The sequence below is a fragment of the Botrytis porri genome (assembly GCF_014898465.1).
Source record: "Botrytis porri strain MUCL 3234 chromosome Unknown BPOR_011, whole genome shotgun sequence".
Classification (NCBI taxonomy): Eukaryota; Fungi; Ascomycota; class Leotiomycetes; order Helotiales; family Sclerotiniaceae; genus Botrytis; species Botrytis porri.
Window position 1 is genome coordinate 173,750 of NW_024066085.1, and position 19,076 is coordinate 192,825.

Sequence of the window (19,076 nt, forward strand, 5' to 3'; positions counted from 1 at the left end):
AAAAAAAAATTGAAAATCAATTTTCGTTATTCCTATTAATAAATAAATTAATATATAATATTTTTATATTAATAATTTTAATATTGAAATTATATTATATATAATAATTATTTTTATATAATAATTACTTTATAAGAAATAAATAATAATATAATATATTATTTATAATTATTAATAGAACTTAATAATTGATTGATTATATATTGAATTTAGAATATCTTTTTTAAAAGAAATAAAGGTGTGTACGATAAGTCGAGTACTCTACTTTCAAACCACCCCCCTTTTAGACCACTTTTTACACCAAAAATGAAATTTTTAATTTTCTTATTTATAAATAAAATTTATTGAAAATTTGAATATATATAATTTAGATCATTTTTAGTTTACTTTGAAAATTTCAGATTTTTAGGAATTTTCTGTATTGAGATCTAAAGCTTCAAAATATCGATTTTTAAATTTGTATAAGAATCACATATAAATTTGAAACTTTTATAAAATCTTTAATAACTTTTTAATAAAAATTGTTAAAAATAAATCATAAAATTTTATAATAAATTTATAATATATTCATTTTAAAAGATTCAGAAAAAAAAGAAAATTTCCTATAAATAAATATTTAAAAAAATACCCTCAAAATTGCAGGGATTATTTATACTATTCTAAACTCATTATATAATATATCTCTATATTCATTAGTTTTTCTTAATTTTTTTTTTAATTTCTATATAATTTTAAATTCAAAACTTTCAAAAAGATATATAATTTCCTTTTAATAATTGTTATTAAAAAGTTATTAAAGATTTTATAAAAGTTTTAAATTTGTATATAATTCCCTTATAAATTGAAAAATCGATATTTTAAAGCTCTAGATCTTAATACAGAAAATTCCTAAAAATCTGAAATTTTTAAGGTAAACTAAAAATGATCTAAATTATATATATTCAAATTTTTATTAAATTAGATTATATATTGATAAAGATATTAATAGGCTGAAAAAACGATTTTTGATATAAAAGTGTTACAGGAGCTGCCTCTAGAGTTATGTAAAAGTGTTTAGAAATCTCTCGAAATGGTTTAGATTAGACTTTAAGTAGGAATTCAATAAGGTTGTAATTAGTTGTAATTCTTGTAATTATAATAATAAAACTAATAATTGTTTTTGAATATGAAGCTTTACATTATAATAAAACCCCTTTCCTTATATAAACCTTCATACTTTGATTAAATCGATAAGTCTACTCGACTACTCGAGTTAACAAATCGAATCGACTTTCCTTCATATAATACTTATCCTTATGACCTAATAAGACTACTATTTATCTAACCTATACTTATTAATTAACCTATAACTACTATATATCTTATACCTATTATAAAATAAATACCAATAAAAAATAAGTACCTATCTTTTAATCACTACTTATTTATTCGATTACCACTAACGTGATTCATCACCGAGTGGATTATATCATCAAATAAATTATTTTCACCTCAAATATTTATGTTTTAATTCAATATATATTTTATCAATTAATTATTATATAATTGAATAATAATAAAGCTCGAATACTCTTAGTTATCAAGACTATTCGAAAAAAACAAAAAACTTAGTATTTAATGATCTGCCAAGCTATATAATATATTATATACAATATTATATTATAGAATAAATGATTTTACTCCTTATATCGAATCTCTACCAAATAATAATAATCTTTTGAAATTAAAAGAGGAGATTATTATTCAATATATAATTGATATGAATATAAAAGGTTTTGTACTTAAATATAAGGGGGTAGAAGATATAGTGAATCATATTCTTGAATTAAAAAAAGCAAAGAGAGTTGGAAAGTAATGGGCGTATCTATTTGTAAAATGTAATAAAAAGTTAAGGATGTGTTTTACTTGTATTTATGATTTTCAAAAAGCTTTTTGCGAAGATCCTAAGCTTATTGGAGATTGGTTCCGATTTATATCGAATATATGAGACAAATTTAATATTCTCGATTGTAATTTATGAAATTTCGATGAAACAGGCTTTGTAATGGGAATTATAAATTCTGGTATGGTTATTACTAGTTCTAAGAGATCTAGTAGGAGTAAAGCTATACAATTAGGCAATCAAGAATGGGCGATAGTGATTATATGTAATAATAGTGAAGGGGATATTATACCTTTATTTCTGATAATTTAAGGACAAATGTATCTTTTCAATTGGTATATAGAAATCGATCTTCTTATAGATTAGACTATTAAATTTATTTTTAATAGATAAACAAATAATAAGATAAGATTAAAATGATTGAAATATTTTAATAAATATATAAGAAATCGAATTAAAAGTAAATATAGAATACTAGTATTGAATGGGCATGAAAGCTATAAATCAATATCATTCCAAAACTATTGTAAAGAGAATGATATTAAATATATATGTTTATTATTACATTTAAGTCATTTAATTTAGTCTCTTAATATTGAATATTTTAATACTTTAAAACGAGAATATGGTACTCAAATTGAAGGATTTATAAAAGCATATATCAATCATATCTTAAAGATCGAATTCTTTATAGCTTTCAAAGCTGTATATCAATAATCAATCATGAATCAGAATATGAAAACTGGGTTTCGAGGAGCAGGATTAGTTCCATTTGATCCTGAAGTAGTGCTTTCCAAATTAAATATTCGAATCTATACGCCTACTCCCCCCCCTTTCAATTTAGATCTCTGAGTCTCTCAAACTCCTTATAATCCTACAGAAGCTCTTTCTCAATCAATATTAGTTAAATCTTGAATAACTCGTTATCAATCAAACTCTTCTATATCTTTATTTAAGACTGTACTAGCTCTAGCTAAGGATATAGAGAGACTAGTACATAAGAATACACTTTTAAATATAGAAAACCATACACTTCGAAAAGCTAATAAAGCATTAAGCCAATATCGACGCATAAAAAAGACACAAATACATTAAGGAGGAGTACTTATTGGATAGAAGGCTATGGATATATTATCTTAATAAAAAGTTGATATTCAGATTCAATATAACAAGCATCAAAATAAAAGGAATTCTAATAAGGAAGTATCTTTTAATCGATATTGTAGTAATTATGGAAAGATAGGTTATAATACAAGAACTTATCAAATTGATATAATAGATTCTAGATTATTAGATTCTTAATAACTTTAATTAATTGAATTAATGGTTGTTGAATAATATGAATTTGAATATGTCAATTGAGGTGAAAGTAATCTATTTGGTGATATGATCCACTCGGTGATGAATCACGTTATCTTTAGTTACTTTTTAATTCAATTATCCCTACAGTACTGTTTTCATAGGTTCCAACACCAAGGCCTTAGGTTTATCTTATAATCCATATTGCGATGCGGGTACCTCCGTAACAAAAAGGGTGGCCCAAAACAAGGGTGGCTCGAAAGTAGGGTGGTCGACTTATAGGGGCGTGTACGATGTAGGGATATTGGTTAAGTCTAATGATATGACATTTACACCTGAGTTGCGAGAAGAAAAATCAATCAAATGAAGTATTCCCTCACTAAGAGAGCTCTCCCATACATCGCCCTCTGTTACAATTAGCGAGACTCATCCTGATGAAGACATGGCATAACTATAGCTCATTGCAAACCCCAGACGGAAAATGCTCCAGTTTGTTGCTTTTCAACATCGAAATGAGAATTAAACTAACTATCGATTACCCTACTCTTGCTTGATGTTCCTACATGCTCAAAGCCAGAATTGAGTAAATTCTATGTAACAAGACCGATGCTATCTTCGTTTAAAATGATTATTTAGATAGATGGGGCTGGTGGGCTCGAGTGTGGTCCGTCAAATGTTGTGGGAGGAGGGCGTCTTACATAATCTTAGTCATTCACATCTAAGCAAGGGAAATCAACAACTACTGTCGTTTGCTTTTTTTGCTTGATGATACTCAAACAGGTACACGGAATAACTTCATTTCAGCCGTACTTGTATCTAAGGAATATGAGAAACGGTAAGGAATCGTCAACCAAATAACTCAATTTGTGATGGGGTTTCTTGAGGATCCAATCCTCAAGGGCGGTTAATATTGAAATATCGGGTGCATTCCAATCGCTCTCAGTGTAAGGGAGAAATTGTCCAAATGCCAATGGGATATCCAGGAGAAATCAATTTGGCTGCAATGAGGAATGTGAGAACACATTCCTTCTCAGAACTGCCATGACAACTTTTACATCTTGGCAGTCTCTGTTTGTTGTTTCTTTTTTCGACCTTTCACCATCATCTTTTCATCAAGTTCTCATCACGATCTATCCTCTAAGCAAAGTAATATCGCAAGTGCAGATATTATGCCATCATATGAGAAAGTATTCTTCACAGATATAGTATCACACGCATTTGTTTAGATTTACCCCGGAAGAAAGGACGTCGAAAGCATCGAGCTTGGGATTCTGCGATAACCTCAACTGATTATCTTGTGCAATTTATTACTTCGAACATGCCTCCTCCATCTATAGAAGCAGAAATCCCGATAGAATCCGGAAGTATACCGTTGGGTGGGATTATTGGTATCGCTATTGGCGGTGCTATCGTGTTGATCGTGTTTGGAGTTATCGCGGTTACATGTGTAAAAAGAAATCATCGAAATGCAATCAAACTTCGCGAAGACAAGGCTCAACATGACAAAAACACGAATTCAGCTGGGCGAAAAAATCTATCGCCGTATTCACTTCCTCTATTTGCAACTCCTTACCAGTACCTACCGCCTAGGAACGTCCCAGGTCGGCGTGGTACGGCGAAGAACACAAGCTTTGTTGATGACGATGACGATGATGAGGATGAAAATATTGTCAGACCGGGTACGAAGAGATCATCCGGGCCTAAGCACCTCTTCCAGAAGCATAGATCTAGCATCAGAGATTCATGGCCATTGGCATCCAGGATTCAGACGCCCGCAACGTCACTTCCACAAGCCCAATCAGAGAAAAACATACGAATCAATTGTGTCGCCCCACCAGGTTATGTTCTCCAGGAACCACAACATCCAAAAAGGACGTTTTCGAGGAAGTCCCATGTCAAGAATTCGGATTCTGTCGAGGATATTACCATAGTCAATGGGGAGCCTAGACTACCCCGTGGCAGAAGTCGATCCAACTCAGAGAACCAGTTATCATCAATTTTGAAATCAACATCTCAGCGTCTCCGGGAGACCCACAGACAATCCGTGAGGAGAAGTTGGAGCAACATAGGGAGATTTCCAGGATCACCCCCCAAGCAAAGACTACCTAGTCCACCGTTAAACAAAGCCACAGAGAGCAGGGAAGTTCTTCTCGCACCTGATTGCTCTACATCAGACATCGCTTCTTATAATGAAATGCAATCACCACGAACTCCAAGTCCGGGAAAGAGAGTTCCGCGAGCGGCTGGTAAAGCATTTAACAATCGAGGGCGATCACCGACACCATCTGGAGATTCAGACGACAGCCTTTGTGGCATCGACACACCTGATCTTGTAATTCCAGCGCAGCTCACGTCACCGAGCAAAAGTGGACGAAGATTTGAACAGCGCCATCAAATGAATCTTTCTCCTACGAAGGGCTCTAACAGGGAAGTAAAGACAAACCGAATATACAAAACATCAATCACAAATGATCCATTCTTCTCCTCGGTTAAAAGGTCCAAAATCATCCCATCTACTACAATTCATGAGCCACAACCTCGCTCCATAAGAAAGGCTACTTTCGGGCAGGAAGAGATACGAGAGCAAGCAATGCATCATGGCGACTTGCCATTAAAGGATATTTCAGGAAATCGAAAAGCGCCACTGGTCACGGAACCTCGATCTCCTCTAACATCAACTGAGCTCAACCCGTTCCAGTGGTCACCAAAAGAAGCTATGCAAAATCGACCAATGACAGCAAGTCCTAATAAGATCTTATCGAAGAGAAAGGGACATAAACGTTCGAATGTGATACGAATGTCTGGTTTATCTAGACCAACAAGTGTTAGTGTGGTTCATGAAGAATCGGAAGGGGACTCTCCTGGCATGACAATGATAATATCTCGACCAACTCTTCGTGTAGTGGAACCAAGTCCTTCGTGTGCTTCACTCGCTAGCCGACGGTCTAGTGCTATGCCTCGACCCCCGTCAACTTCTACCTTCAATCCCAGTATCTCTATACCCTCTTTGAAGCCAGGCTCACGACAGGTGTCACTGAGTAGTGAAAGGTCCGCGACACCGCCTCCTTTGAGAATTAACCCAACTTTCAATATTCCACAACTCAAACCAGTGGTAATACATACGCCACCCGAACGAGAAGTATATACCTCTACGCTACCACCTTCAAAAGTCAACTCCATTCTCAGCGCTCCTCCTTTGAAGCCAACAGAACGATTTGTATCTGGGTCGACAAACTCCGATGAATATTCCCCAACATTATCAGTTTGTAATTATTATGCTGAGAACTTGAATTCTGAAGTTGAGTTCTTCAAACACGCCCGATCATCACTTGCTATGAAGTCCCAAGTCCGTCGTCACATACAGAACATTGATGAAGAAATCATAAGCCCTGATACCCCAACGGATACTTTGGTTTCGTTTCCGGCACTGCCCCCACCAGAACCGATCATTGGAGAAAACAAAATTCATCACCCTGATGTTCTGGAATCTTGGAGATCTGAATGTCCGCCATCACTAGCTAGCAACCCGTCGAGTTTTTCCCGAATGTCAGCTTCGGCTATTACGAACTCAAGAGCGTCAAGCCCTAGACGGGTGTCCTTCAATGAGATTCCAAATAATCGACCACCCAGCTCTGCACGCTTTTCTCAGTCCTCAACTAATGCCTCTAACAATGCATTGGTTCTCGGCCCCAGACTTTTCTCGCGCGCAAAACCTCCGTCTCCATTGACTATTCCGTCCACATCCTTACCCGCACCACCAGTCCTCAGCCCACCTTTACCAATTCCTGTCCATCTAACCGGGCCCCGACCAGAACCTTACAAATCCGGGTCATTTAGCACTGCCATGACCACTCTTGCATCAAATACGCCCAACTCCACTCGGGAATCAATCGCCACGAGCATTGGTCTCTTACGTCGAATGAACTCTGAGATTTCTTGTATCAGTGCCGGTGATACTGATTCTTCTCCGATGGTACCTGGAATTGGTCTTGACTGGAGCGAGCGTCATCGTACGAGTCGTTCATCTCGCTATTACCTCTCAATTGGTTCACCTATCGATGGTGCAGCCGTTCCAAGTCACCGATCCTCACTCAGTATACTTTATCCGAATTCTTATTCTGCATATTCCAACTCGTATTTTCCTCAGGGAAATGATTCAAGTACTAGCGTCAACAGTATTGGTGAGAGACGCCAGTCGAGAAGTGACTTAATGAATCCCAATTACGGAAATCTGCAAGAGATAATTGAGGATATCAATGCCAGTCGTGAGGGAAGCAGAGGTGCAAGCACCAGAGGCAGCAGTCCAATAGCAATGGGAAGACATGGGTTAAACGTCAAGGAAAAGAAACTATCTTTGACGAATCTGACTATCCTTCCTGATGGGGGAATCGGTTATATGATGGACTATGACGATGAGGATGAAATTGTTATTGAACCCTTGTCGTTATCGAAAACCAAGACAAATATAGAAAAGGAAGTAAAAGCAACCAAAGACACCAAAGATACTCGCTGGTCCGACGCAATGATCAAGCCTCTCACGAAAACCACTCGTCGAGAAAGTAAAATGGAACATCCCACCTCCAAAACACCACCAAAGTGGGGATGGAGTCAAGCGGTAAATGTAGCAAGAGAAAGATTGAGTAGAAGTCCAACTAGGGATAAAGAGAACGTGGTAGATAGCGATTGGGATAGAGGAAGAGATAGTCCTGAAAGTTTGGGGCTGTACGATCAAGATGGGTTTTTGAGAACTTCACCGGAACGAACAACTGTAGATGCGGATCAGAGTGGGGAGAATACGGGAAGAGGGAGAAGAGCGATGGTTGGTGCGTTTACTGGAGTTTTGATGGAGCAGAAGAGGAGAGAGAGGTTATCTGCGCATATAGTTACGACGTGAGATTTGGATATGAGGGTTTATGGAATGCAGAAATACGATGGGAGGGATGGCGAGGGTGAAAAACAAGGAGTGTTTGTCTCCTTCATCGTGGAGTTTTCGTAATATACAAGATTATAGTTGATCTTTATACATCTAGCATCAAGATGATTTAAATATTATGTCGTCAAATAATTTATTTAATATTCCAATATCAGTCTTCATTGTTTATCAACTAGTTCATACATTTGCACTACGCTGATATCAAGAAACGAGGAAAAATCAAATTGCTCAAAATCGTTAAACGCTTCTCTCTATAACTACTATTCAGTTCCAGAAAACCGATCGCCGAATCTCTAACCATCACAAACAACATCCACTACCCATATCTTTATCAATGTTCCACCTCACCTCACCTCACCCCAAAATTTCCTTTCCCATTTCCTTCTCCAATACCTCAGTTACACCTTCATCGCCATGAATAACCACTTCCGATTTCCTCAACGAGTATTTGACTGGTTTGGCAGCATTGAAAATCTCGGTTAATTCTTCGAGCTATGATTTCATGACTGTTAGTCAAAGCTCAGAGCTTATGGTGCTGGATTATACAGATTGGATTGGGAAACTGAGATGAATGGGAGCAGAATGGTGGTACTTACTGTTCTACCTTTTGTTTCTACGAAGAAGAACTATAAGGTGTTAGTTTGTTTGTTCTGGTGTGTGGGAGATGAGGATGGGAAGATGAGAGGACGACGTAGGGAAAATTACGTATATGAAAGCCACTTCGAGTAAATCCCAGAATACAAACCTAAGCTACAATCAGCACACTCTCAGACCTCAAACGGCAAACCCTGAATCTTCAAAGCATCACCAGAAACAACTCACAAATAATAATACCTCCACCCCGCCCCACTAAACGCAATCCCCGTCACAAAAGTGTTATAAAACCCGGCCACATTTCCCACCAAAGTATAAACCGCCATTCCCTTCGCTCGACTCTCATACCTCAATACCTCCACGGCATAAAGTCCCTGCATGGGTGTCCAACCCACCGCAAACACAAAAGAGAAGAGGAAAATCATGGCGATTTCAGCATTGGATGCTGCTGCTGATTTAGCGACTGTGAGATGAGTATCGGGATCGGTGATTGTGTTTAGGGCGTTGAGGATTAGTATGATGAGGAAGAGGAGGGAGATGAGGGAGGTGGAGATGAGGAGTTGGGGACGCCGGCCCCAGTGGTCGGTGTAGGCTGCTCCTATGAGGGCACCGATGAAGGAGAGGACTGATTGCATGCCTTGCTAGTTTTGGTGAGTTCTGCACTTTTTATGGGGGATGAAGGAATGTAGGACTTACGAGAAGTAATTGGGTGTGATTATTTTCTATTCCTGCACCTGCTAGCATTTGGGGGTAGTAGTAACTAACAGGACCTACTCAAATATTAACCCTGAACTCCCACCCTACAAAAATTCCTACAGAACTCAGAATAAGATGTAAAAACCGCACATACCATTCCCGGTCCACTGACCAAACAGCGCAATCGCACAAGTCAACATAGTACGATAACGAACTTCCCTCGAATCAAACAATTCTCTAAAATCCCACCATCGTTTATCCGCACCCGTTTTGGAGATCTCCTCCATCATTTCGCGGAGCTCGAGTTGCACTAAAGGAGAACTACGGTCGCCTTCGCCGTGGTATTTGGCCATGATAGTAAGTGCTTCCTCGTGTCGATCGTTTGCTACCAGCCATCTTGGACTCTGAGTATCTTGTTAGTGTCTCTCTTTATCATCTCCCCAGCGTCGGATTCTCGAAGAAAAGAGAATGTTTACCTCTGGTAAGAACAGCACCAAAAGAAACACAATTCCCGAAAACGTCATCTGCAACCACAACGGAATTCTCCAAGCTTGAGATCCATTGATGTAGCTCGTAGCATATGGTACTATCAACCTCAGCACTTGTTCTAGAAATAGGAATGGAGAATATACTAACTGAATGTCCCAGGAATAGCGCCCACGAAGTAAAACGTCGTGTAAACACCCGTCATCGCGCCTCGAAAAGATGGATGCGCCATCTCGCTTACACTATATATTGTGAGACTTGTCTGTTCCCTTCTCCTTCCACTTCAAAGACTCAGTATGCACTTACTAGGGTAACGCAGAACTAGGACCCATTGCTGCGCCGACACCTTAGGAAATCAGCTTTCTGAAAATTTGAATGCCACATAGATGCTACCAGATACGTACCCAGCATAAACCTTCCAATCATGAAAGCCGCCAAATTCTGGCTCGTAGCTTGCACAATGGCTCCCACGATAATAACTCCCGCGCCTAAAAACATACCCCACCGTCTTCCTTTCCACTAACGTAGTCATTTCCATTAGCATCTTCTTCTCATTCAATCTTCCAACCCTCTCATTCTCTCATTCTCTCACCCCTCTTCTCTCTTTCTTCCAACAAGTCCTTACAAAAGAAAAAAAAAAACCTACATCAGCCGCCGGACCCGCAAACCCCGCCCCCACCAAATTCCCAATCGTAAACATTGCATACACAATGCCCGTCGCCGGCGTTCCCTCCGTAAGATCAAATCCAAAGTAACTCCTATACTGCGCATACGAATTGATCGAGCTCATCACACTCCCATCGTATCCATTGACTGCCGCGTTTAGCGTGGCTAGGAAAAGAATAAAATAGAGTTGACCCATTCTCCATGTCCACAGACTCGGTTTTTGTTTTGCTGTCGCATCTGCGAGGGCGATGTTTTGAACTATTTTTATTTTCGTGGATGGTTCTTCACGTTCATGTTGTTGTTGTTGTTGTTGTTGTTTGCCATGAATAGATGCATCTACGTTCGGTGCATCTTTCCATGCATCTAATTCGGTGTCTTTTGGTACTGGTTTCGCCATGTTGGGATATTATTGATGAAGAATGGTTTTATCTCTGTAAGGATATCAAAGTTGATCACAAAAGCGATACGAAAGAAACGATCATTAAAGTCATTCATCTGTTATTCTAACGACATAAGATATGTAAATCGTATCTACTATTTAGTAAGAATGCATCAAAGCAAAAGATTGCACACAGGAAAAGGTTTATATAACTTTCGACCTTATTGTAGAATGGTAGATAGCTTCTTACCTAGGCACAGACCGTCAAAATCCCAAAGTCTAATAAATCGGCACTCTTTCCCCCATCCAGTCCAAATTACTTGGTCAAGAAAACGCACGTTGACGGACAAATGATATGCAGTGCAACGCAAACATTACAATCATTGGTTTGATAAGTCATGAATCGAGGGGCACAGTGACGATCGCTTCTCTTACTCCACTTTCGACGTGCGTTTATTAGGTAGATTCATGTAAAGTGATAAGAAATAAATAGACATGAATGTAACGTTGTTGTGGTCTATGTTTCATGTGATCAGGAAGAGTAGGGCATGGTCATTTGAATTGGAATCATATAGCAATGAGTGTGAAATTTGAAGATGTGGTATTTTGAATTTTTTTTATGATACATATGTATGAGTTTTATATACCTTTAGTCCCGACTACGATTTGGTGACCAACGTTTGAGGACAACTTCCCTCACTTTGTATTTCCCAAGTAATTCATCAATGCTGTTGTCCTTCATATTTCCATCGACAGGTGCGGGTATATCTACGTAAACTAAAATCAAAGTCTTTTTAACCTGTGTAATGACTCGATTGATGCAATGCATCCATGACCAGCTTCTTTCCTGTTTGCATTTAACATAATTTTGCAAGAATGGACCACTGGACCAGTAAGGATCACTGTATGATGGAAGGATCAAAACGGCAAATTCAGCATGACTAAAGACTGGCCCACGATTATAGAGTAGATAATCAACCGAGAACTTTGTTCCACCACGCACGACCCAGCCCAGTGAACGGAAATGATGATAAACGACGTAATTCACGAGGAATGGATCATCCGTTGATAGACTCGGGTTGGAAGTTGGTGGGAAGTAGGAAGTTTTTCTGAATAGTGAAAACAAATCTTGATTCGAAAGTGCGAGTTTGCTGAAGGGATCAAGGACAGTAAGAGCTCCTAACCCATATGAGAGAAAGAAAGCCTCTTCCATTGTTAATTGAAGATGTTCTTTATCTTCAATGACCATATCCTCATCCAGGACCAGTTCAGAGATTGCTTCTGGCTTCTCTTCGGTACTGGCTATAGTACGCCCAGGGCTTGGTGGTTGCGATGGTAAGAAGGTAGTTTGTTCCACGGTCGGGGAAAATCGAACACTCTTCTGGCGATCTGATACAGATGTAGATGAACCGTTTTCAGGTACATCACCATCGGATGCACTGTTCTGAACAGAAACAGTGGAGGCTGGTGTCGACGGAGCGTCAATGACATTGGCATCAACGCTGGGGGCAATGGGTGTTGAGCTGCCAACGGGTGCAAATTGTTCTTGTGTTGTGACTGGGCTGTCATCAACCTCAATAGATGTTGAGTGACCGATGTATTGTTTCGAGGCCTGATCTGCTTCGATATCAGGATTCGATTCCTCACAGGTTGCGAAAGCTTCCGCTGCGGAGTTTGGGAGAGCTAGCAATTCCAGAGGACCAACCGGGGCTGAGGGTACATATGACTTAGACACTGATTTTTCAACAATTGTGGTAATCTTTGGTGAGACCAACAGATTGGTACTATCTTGATGTCTAAAAAGATTGAGTTCTACGAGAGAGTTTGGCAGTGCAAGAATGCCCAAAGGTCCGGTAGGTGCGATGAATGACGCGACATTTGAAGACGCAACCTTATCGACGTCCACTGCACTGCGAGACAAAGGCTCCTTGTTGGCTTGAGTCTTTATGACTTCGATAGAGGAGTTAGGTAGAGCAAGAAGCTGCATTGGTCCAGTAGGCGCCTCCGATAATGTGATGCTAGTTAAAGCAACATTATCTACACTATCTAAGCCATGCGAAAGAGTTATTTCGGCAATTGCGGCATCCTGATTTGGCTCAGCAGAAGCGGGGAGATTGTCAACTTCGACTATTAAACTCTCTTCAGATGGAACAGCAATTTTGGTTTTGGTTAATTCCTTTGCCTGTGCTTCTGCCAATAAAGTCTGATCAATAGCTTCTCTTTCTTTTCTCGCCCGCTCCCACTTGGTTTGTTGACGATCGGCACGACGTTTTCTTGTAACGTCCTCGCTTGCAATCGCTTTTGAAACACCCCGTCGCTTTTTCTCTCGCGTCAGCCAACTCGGTTCACTGCGACTCAGACTTCCTTTCCCATAGAAACCTTGCTCCCAGAGACCTCTGATAGACCGAGAGTCTGTTATGTGAATGGATCGGGTTTCAGGGGAGAACCATCCTTGGTAAAGGGTATCAAAATGTGACGAAGGACGATTGATTGTATGTGACAACCAAACATAAAGAATATGGAAAAGTGAAAGTGGATTGTGGGGTATGAGAGTAGGAAGAGGAAAGGTTCGGATGGGAGCAGGAAGCCCGTAAAGTTTGTTCAATTGCTGGAACTTAGACGGCGGTCTAGGTCCAACATGTTTTGGGTTTGTGGGAGTTGTGATCTCAATTGGAGCACCAGTCGGAGTCACTACATTTGTGTCTGACATGATTGAAAGATGAGGCTATCGTGAGGTCATTGCGATTTCCTGTAATGAATCAATGGTTAGTGTCGGTTGGGTAGAATTTTGGTGCCAATTGGATCAAGAAGATATAGATATTTGCAATGCTCAGATACCGTTGTAGTCTTCTCCGAAGAGAATTGAGCGTACAGAAAGGACGAACAAAGTCAGAGCCGTCACTCTAAGCATCGAATTGAGTCATCACCGCATTGCATGACAGACAAATTGAATTGAACCGTCTAGATGGTATATACCGGACCAGAAAAGAGTAGAATGAAAGGGATAGATAACTTACAAATTACCAAAACTCTTCTCCTTCTGGTGGGAGAAGATGTTGTGGTCGATGAAATTCTTGAAAACAATTGTGGTGATGTTGATGAAGTTGAAAAAAGTATTTTTTTTCTTAAGTGGAAGAGATTTCGAGTTTTGAAGACGCACTAATAAATCTTTTATCGGCAACTTCCGCTTGATCCAAGCTCCTCTCTGCTCTCCTTCACTACACACACGCATATCTAATGCATAAACGCATGATTAGATATTACGTAATCTTCAAGATTCAACAATATTTTGTCGGTACGAGCGCAGAGGAAGAAAGCGTGGAACAACTTTTGGTTTGAGACTTGATTTCTATGTCTTTTCACATAAACCCATAACCGACCTGATTGTCGTGGAACCATAAGGACTTCAGTCGTATTCATACTATCATCGATGGAATTGGGCGGAGGACCTCATCCTACTCTCGAAAGCTCCTGCTGTTAACTCCAGTTCTGGTAACTGTCTCGCATCTTGCAATGGAAGAGGAAACTTTGATATACATCATAGCCTTGGCGTGTTGGACTTGGTATTTCTTCATTCTACTCGTACAAGCTATAGGCTCTACTCAATTGTAAGATTTCCAGTTCATACTGCTTTAGCCCTGTTGTAATCTAACATATATGTATTTTAAGGTTTCGCTACTACTCTTCCGTTCCTAAGCCTGCCATCTCTCCTAATTTAGATAGCGATGACATTCCCCAGATTACGATTCTACGACCAGTGAAAGGACTAGAGCCACAATTATACGAATGCCTCGCGGCCACATTCAGACAGACATACCCAGGAAATAAGTTAACAATATACTTCTGTGTTGGGTCATCCACAGATCCCGCATTCCCAGTTCTTCAACGTCTGCTGGCGGACTTTCCCCAATTTGATGCGAAAATTTTCATTGAAGAAGAAGATCCAAACTTGAGCGGCCATGGAGGAGAAATCGGCAACCTTGGACCCAATCCTAAGATTCGGAATATGAGTCGCGGATACAGAGAGGCAAAGGGAGATATCGTATGGATCCTCGATTGTAATGTTTGGGTTGGAACCGGTGCTGCTGGACGAATGGTCGACAAGTTGTGTGGGTTGAAGGCAGATGGCACAAGGACAACACCGTATAAATTCGTCCACTTGTTACCATTGGTTGTAGATACAGCTGGAACCAGCACGGGTGGGGAGACCGAACAACTTCTCACAGCCGGGCAACAAATTACTTCTACGAATTCATTGGCCTCTAACATTACAAATGTTCCCAAGAACGAGTCTAATTTCGACGCAGGCGCAAGAATTGGTGGTGGACGGTTTGAAGAATCCTTTATGGCGTCCTCGCACGCGAAGTTCTACACCGCAATCAACACGGTGTCAGTTGCGCCATGTATTGTTGGCAAATCAAATATGTTCAGGCGATCTCATCTAAACTACCTCACCTCAACATCTCCTGATTATTCTCCAGGGATAGACTTTTTCTCGGAAAATATTTGCGAAGATCATTTAATTGGAGACTTGTTATGGCGAAAGAAGGTACCGGAAGAGGAGGCTGGAGAAAAGTGGCACAAACATGGTTTGGTTCCTGGTGACTTGGCTATACAACCAATGGCTGGTATGTCAGTTCGAGAATACATCGCACGCCGAGTACGTTGGCTCAGAGTCCGAAAATGGACCGTTACACTGGCCACATTTGTTGAACCTGGCGTTGAACCCCTTTTATGCTCAGCCTATGGTTCTTTCGCAATCACAACACTACCTTGGTTTCATGAAAATCTAAGTGTGCCTCAGACATGGCTTGCTTTTACCTTGGTTTGGTTGTCAAATGTTGCCGCGTGGATGACCCTTGATTGGTTTGTCTATTCTCACCTTCATTCTGGGTCATCAGTTGAGCTGGATGCAAATACGCCTTCCTTTGCACGACCTCCACAGACAAGATTTAGAAGACCCTTCAAAGAATGGGCATCTGCATGGCTCGGCAGAGAAATCCTTGCCCTACCTATTTGGATATGGGCATGTCTTGGTGGAACAACAGTAATGTGGAGAGGGAAAAAGTTCCGCGTCAATCTTGATATGAAAGTCATCGAGATCAAAAGCGTGAAGAAATCATCCACGCCTGAAATCGAAAATGGACGAACGCACAGTAAAGATAGACAAGATTGATTGTCCTTGTACAAAATCCAAATACTACCCAGTAATATTATAATTTATCACTACGATTTCGTACATCATATACATCTTGGCTTCGCTTACAAGTCGTAGATCACTAATCATAGCCACTGGCATCTCTTTACATATGTCAGCACAAGCGTGAATCCGGAGCCTCAATCTGCAAATTAGGACCGATCGGAGACAATGGAAATATCCCATAAAAATAATCTTTCACACTATTGCGAAATTGCGACCTGTTTTCCAACAGGTAGGGCTGGCTTCTCGAACCATGGCTAGCCTTATTGTATATGCTGCATTACAAATTTCTCAGAGTTCCTTCATTGGTTTGGTTTGGGCACTACTATATTTCTTTTCAGAGACCCTGCATATGCTTTCTCTCCAATCTTGCGTTTCATCCAATTGTCCACTGCTTTGTTTCCTTGCAGCATGACGCGATCATGGCATTGTCAGATCCGTAACATCGAATGCCCACCCCGCCCCAAATAAACCATAAGGCGTCGGACAGCACCACAGATCATCACAGATCCCCATTTCTAATCAAGCTTGGCTTTCAACCCCCGTAAGCTATCATCATGTATCTCGCCTACGCCTTAAATCTATGGTATATCTCTAGACCTGCTAGATTTAGTATTCGCTAAATCAAAAACAGAGAAGACTTCTGAAAGTAGAACTACGGTAAATGTTGTACCGTGATGCTATAGGATCTTTATTCCGTCGATTTTCGAAATTCGATCAACTGAAAGCCGTAGCTGTAGCTGCTGTACATATATACCCTGCGTCTGCACGATGGTGTGACGACTTCAGTAGGGTGAGGCTTGCGTTATTAGATGAAGAGTTGTTGGAACTTGCAAGAAGAGGGGAGTGGAGAGTTTATGCCGGTAAGGAGATTCGGAAGCAAAGATTGGGAATCAAGGTTTACTAGTAGGGAGAATCTATACATGCAATCAAAGAGTGAAAATATATTTTGGAAAGATATCGAAGCGGACAGAGGAGATGGAAAAGTGAAAGAGGAAGTTTTGGAATGATGAACCGAGTTTGAACCCAATAACATACGCCTTTTACCAGAAGGAGGATAGGGCTTAATGGTATGTGGAAATTCTCGCACTCATGTCTTATCTTCCCATTGCCGGTATGAATGTAACTGAGTGTGTAGGTAGCTGCAGACAAGAGAAGTCACGAATACAACGACAAGATCCCGAATCGCAAACTCCCTCGTTTTATCTGGCTGATCAAAGCCAAATTCGACAGGAGTGAGATTGATCATGGTCTTGCACACCTGGTGCAGATGGTTGATATAGAAATAGAGATAGCTGCAGAAAAAATAATCGGGTATATATGTTCGTGGGAGGTTGTGAGGATGGGGATGGGAATATGATGGATGTGGTGGATGTGGTGGATGTGAAAGAGGTAGAAGGGAGAGAATGGAGAGAGGAAACTGGAGAGGGTGGTAAGGTTAAGGTGTGGGCTTGATGTTATCTTAATAAATCTTTCGGGTGGTTGGAAATGGAGCTTATGGGATTGTAGGTTGGGGGTGTAGATGTGGTTGTGGAGATGAGGAAGAGACGAAGGGAAGAAAGTAGGGAAGAGATGGAGGGGAATGAAGAACGAAGGTATGTGCTGTCACAATCTGTCTGTGGGATAGGAGATATAAGAAATGAGCAGACAATAGCGAAAAAGGAGTTAAACGCTCGCAGGGAAATAAAGAGAAGCATGATAGGTATTAGGAGAAGATATTGTTGTTTCAGAAAGAATATGTGCGTTGCTAATGCCTAATGCTTAGGAGTTTTTGACTATAGATCTGACGTTTAGTACATATACATCATGAATTTCAGTTGGTTTCTGTAATCAATGAGCTACTAGTTGTGTTCATGGAGGATTCTGTAACACTATACTCTATATATCTCCATTTCTCAACAATCTGTCAAATTACACCTCTGCATCGGATCCAAAGAAACTGATGACTGATACCAGGTAGAATACCCAGCATGTGCAAAGTACCAGAATTTCTCTGGGACATGGTCTAAGTGTGAATTAAAGTCCCGGTCATGCTCTCTTCCCCAGCCGAACTTCAATACATGAAGCTAGTATAATAAAACGAAGGTGTCTCACTTCACACCACACTCCCTACGAGTAGAATCGCACACTTTTTGTCCTTCCCTCCGTTCACTTGTCTAAATAATCATTACCTCCACGCGAATTTTTCCATCTCTGCAGCGCTAAGTTACAAGAAACTCCAAAAATTCTTTTCATGCGTCTATTTTTGAACGAGTGGTTTCTGGTCCGTTCTAATGATGATGTGGTGTTAGCTCCTTTGAGAATATAATGATTTGATTTTTGTTTGGACTCTGAAGATCAAAACTATATATCTTTGATTATAGTAGTAAGCCCCTAAGCGATTCAATCTATCTATTCTTCTTCTATATGCAATCTCAATAACAGCCAGATACCAGTCATTTGACAGATATATCCTAGTCGTCGAATTATATTCACGGTCCTAGATGTCTGATTTAAGTATCTGAACAGAATGTTTGTGAAAGTCGTGTAGTAGGTCGAGTGAAATGTCTATTGTCGAAAAATCATCCCCTCGTACTGTGAAATCTCAAATTTGAGAACCCCACCAGCCCCGGTTAAAGAAACAGAAACCTCTCTCTATTATTCTCATCACTGCCCACCTCAGGCTCTTCATCACTATTACCACTATCCAGCTCGCTGTATTTCTCACCATCTTCATCAACCGCCTGTCCGATTCCATCCTTCAAAGATCTTCCTCTCACCGCATGCAAATCAAACCTAATTTTTGATAAATATTCCTCAAAATCATCCTTATCCATAGGCCGATTCTCCTTTCCGCTTTTGGCTTACAGCCATAAGTCGGGTACCCTACTTTCGAGCCACCCCCCTTTTGGGCCACTTTTTACATCAAAAATGGAATTTTTAACTTTCTTATTTATAAATA

General features: G+C 39.9%; 4 protein-coding genes across 4 annotated transcripts; 2 read left to right on the top strand and 2 right to left on the bottom strand.

The window, feature by feature from the left end:
- Positions 1 to 4,499: 4,499 nt before the first annotated feature.
- On the top strand, positions 4,500 to 8,075 carry EAF01_008085 (uncharacterized protein; the record flags this gene model as incomplete). The annotated part of the gene is made up of 1 exon (XM_038916341.1): positions 4,500 to 8,075. The coding sequence occupies one exon, from the start codon at positions 4,500 to 4,502 to the stop codon at positions 8,073 to 8,075; it is 3,576 nt and encodes a 1,191-aa protein (XP_038767703.1).
- A 259-nt stretch (positions 8,076 to 8,334) lies between these two features.
- On the bottom strand, positions 8,335 to 11,199 carry EAF01_008086 (uncharacterized protein). The gene is made up of 12 exons (XM_038916342.1): positions 11,186 to 11,199; positions 10,537 to 11,087; positions 10,295 to 10,409; positions 10,197 to 10,236; positions 10,041 to 10,132; positions 9,881 to 9,990; positions 9,559 to 9,808; positions 9,405 to 9,478; positions 8,937 to 9,349; positions 8,820 to 8,859; positions 8,711 to 8,740; positions 8,335 to 8,606 (listed from the first exon to the last, which is right to left on the bottom strand). The coding sequence occupies exons 2-12, from the start codon at positions 10,951 to 10,953 to the stop codon at positions 8,469 to 8,471; spliced, it is 1,719 nt and encodes a 572-aa protein (XP_038767704.1). The 5' UTR covers positions 10,954 to 11,087; positions 11,186 to 11,199; the 3' UTR covers positions 8,335 to 8,468.
- A 385-nt stretch (positions 11,200 to 11,584) lies between these two features.
- EAF01_008087 (uncharacterized protein) lies at positions 11,585 to 13,645 on the bottom strand (the record flags this gene model as incomplete). The annotated part of the gene is made up of 1 exon (XM_038916343.1): positions 11,585 to 13,645. One exon carries the CDS (start codon positions 13,643 to 13,645, stop codon positions 11,585 to 11,587), a length of 2,061 nt encoding a protein of 686 aa, XP_038767705.1.
- Positions 13,646 to 14,448: 803 nt separating this feature from the next.
- EAF01_008088 (uncharacterized protein) lies at positions 14,449 to 16,111 on the top strand (the record flags this gene model as incomplete). Its single annotated transcript, XM_038916344.1, has 2 exons — positions 14,449 to 14,543; positions 14,605 to 16,111. 2 exons carry the CDS (start codon positions 14,449 to 14,451, stop codon positions 16,109 to 16,111), a joined length of 1,602 nt encoding a protein of 533 aa, XP_038767706.1.
- Positions 16,112 to 19,076: the final 2,965 nt, after the last annotated feature.

What these genes read in the sequence shown, in the direction of transcription:
- EAF01_008086 (XM_038916342.1), bottom strand. Translation starts at nt 10,953, where the DNA reads ATGGCGAAACCAGTACCAAAAGACACCGAATTAGATGCATGGAAAGAT. An exon ending in ATCACACCCAATTACTTCTC is followed by an intron (nt 9,350 to 9,404) that starts GTAAGTCCTACA and finishes CACCAAAACTAG; the next exon opens with CAAGGCATGCAATCAGTCCT. An exon ending in TCGAAGTGGCTTTCATATAC is followed by an intron (nt 8,741 to 8,819) that starts GTAATTTTCCCT and finishes AACACCTTATAG; the next exon opens with TTCTTCTTCGTAGAAACAAA.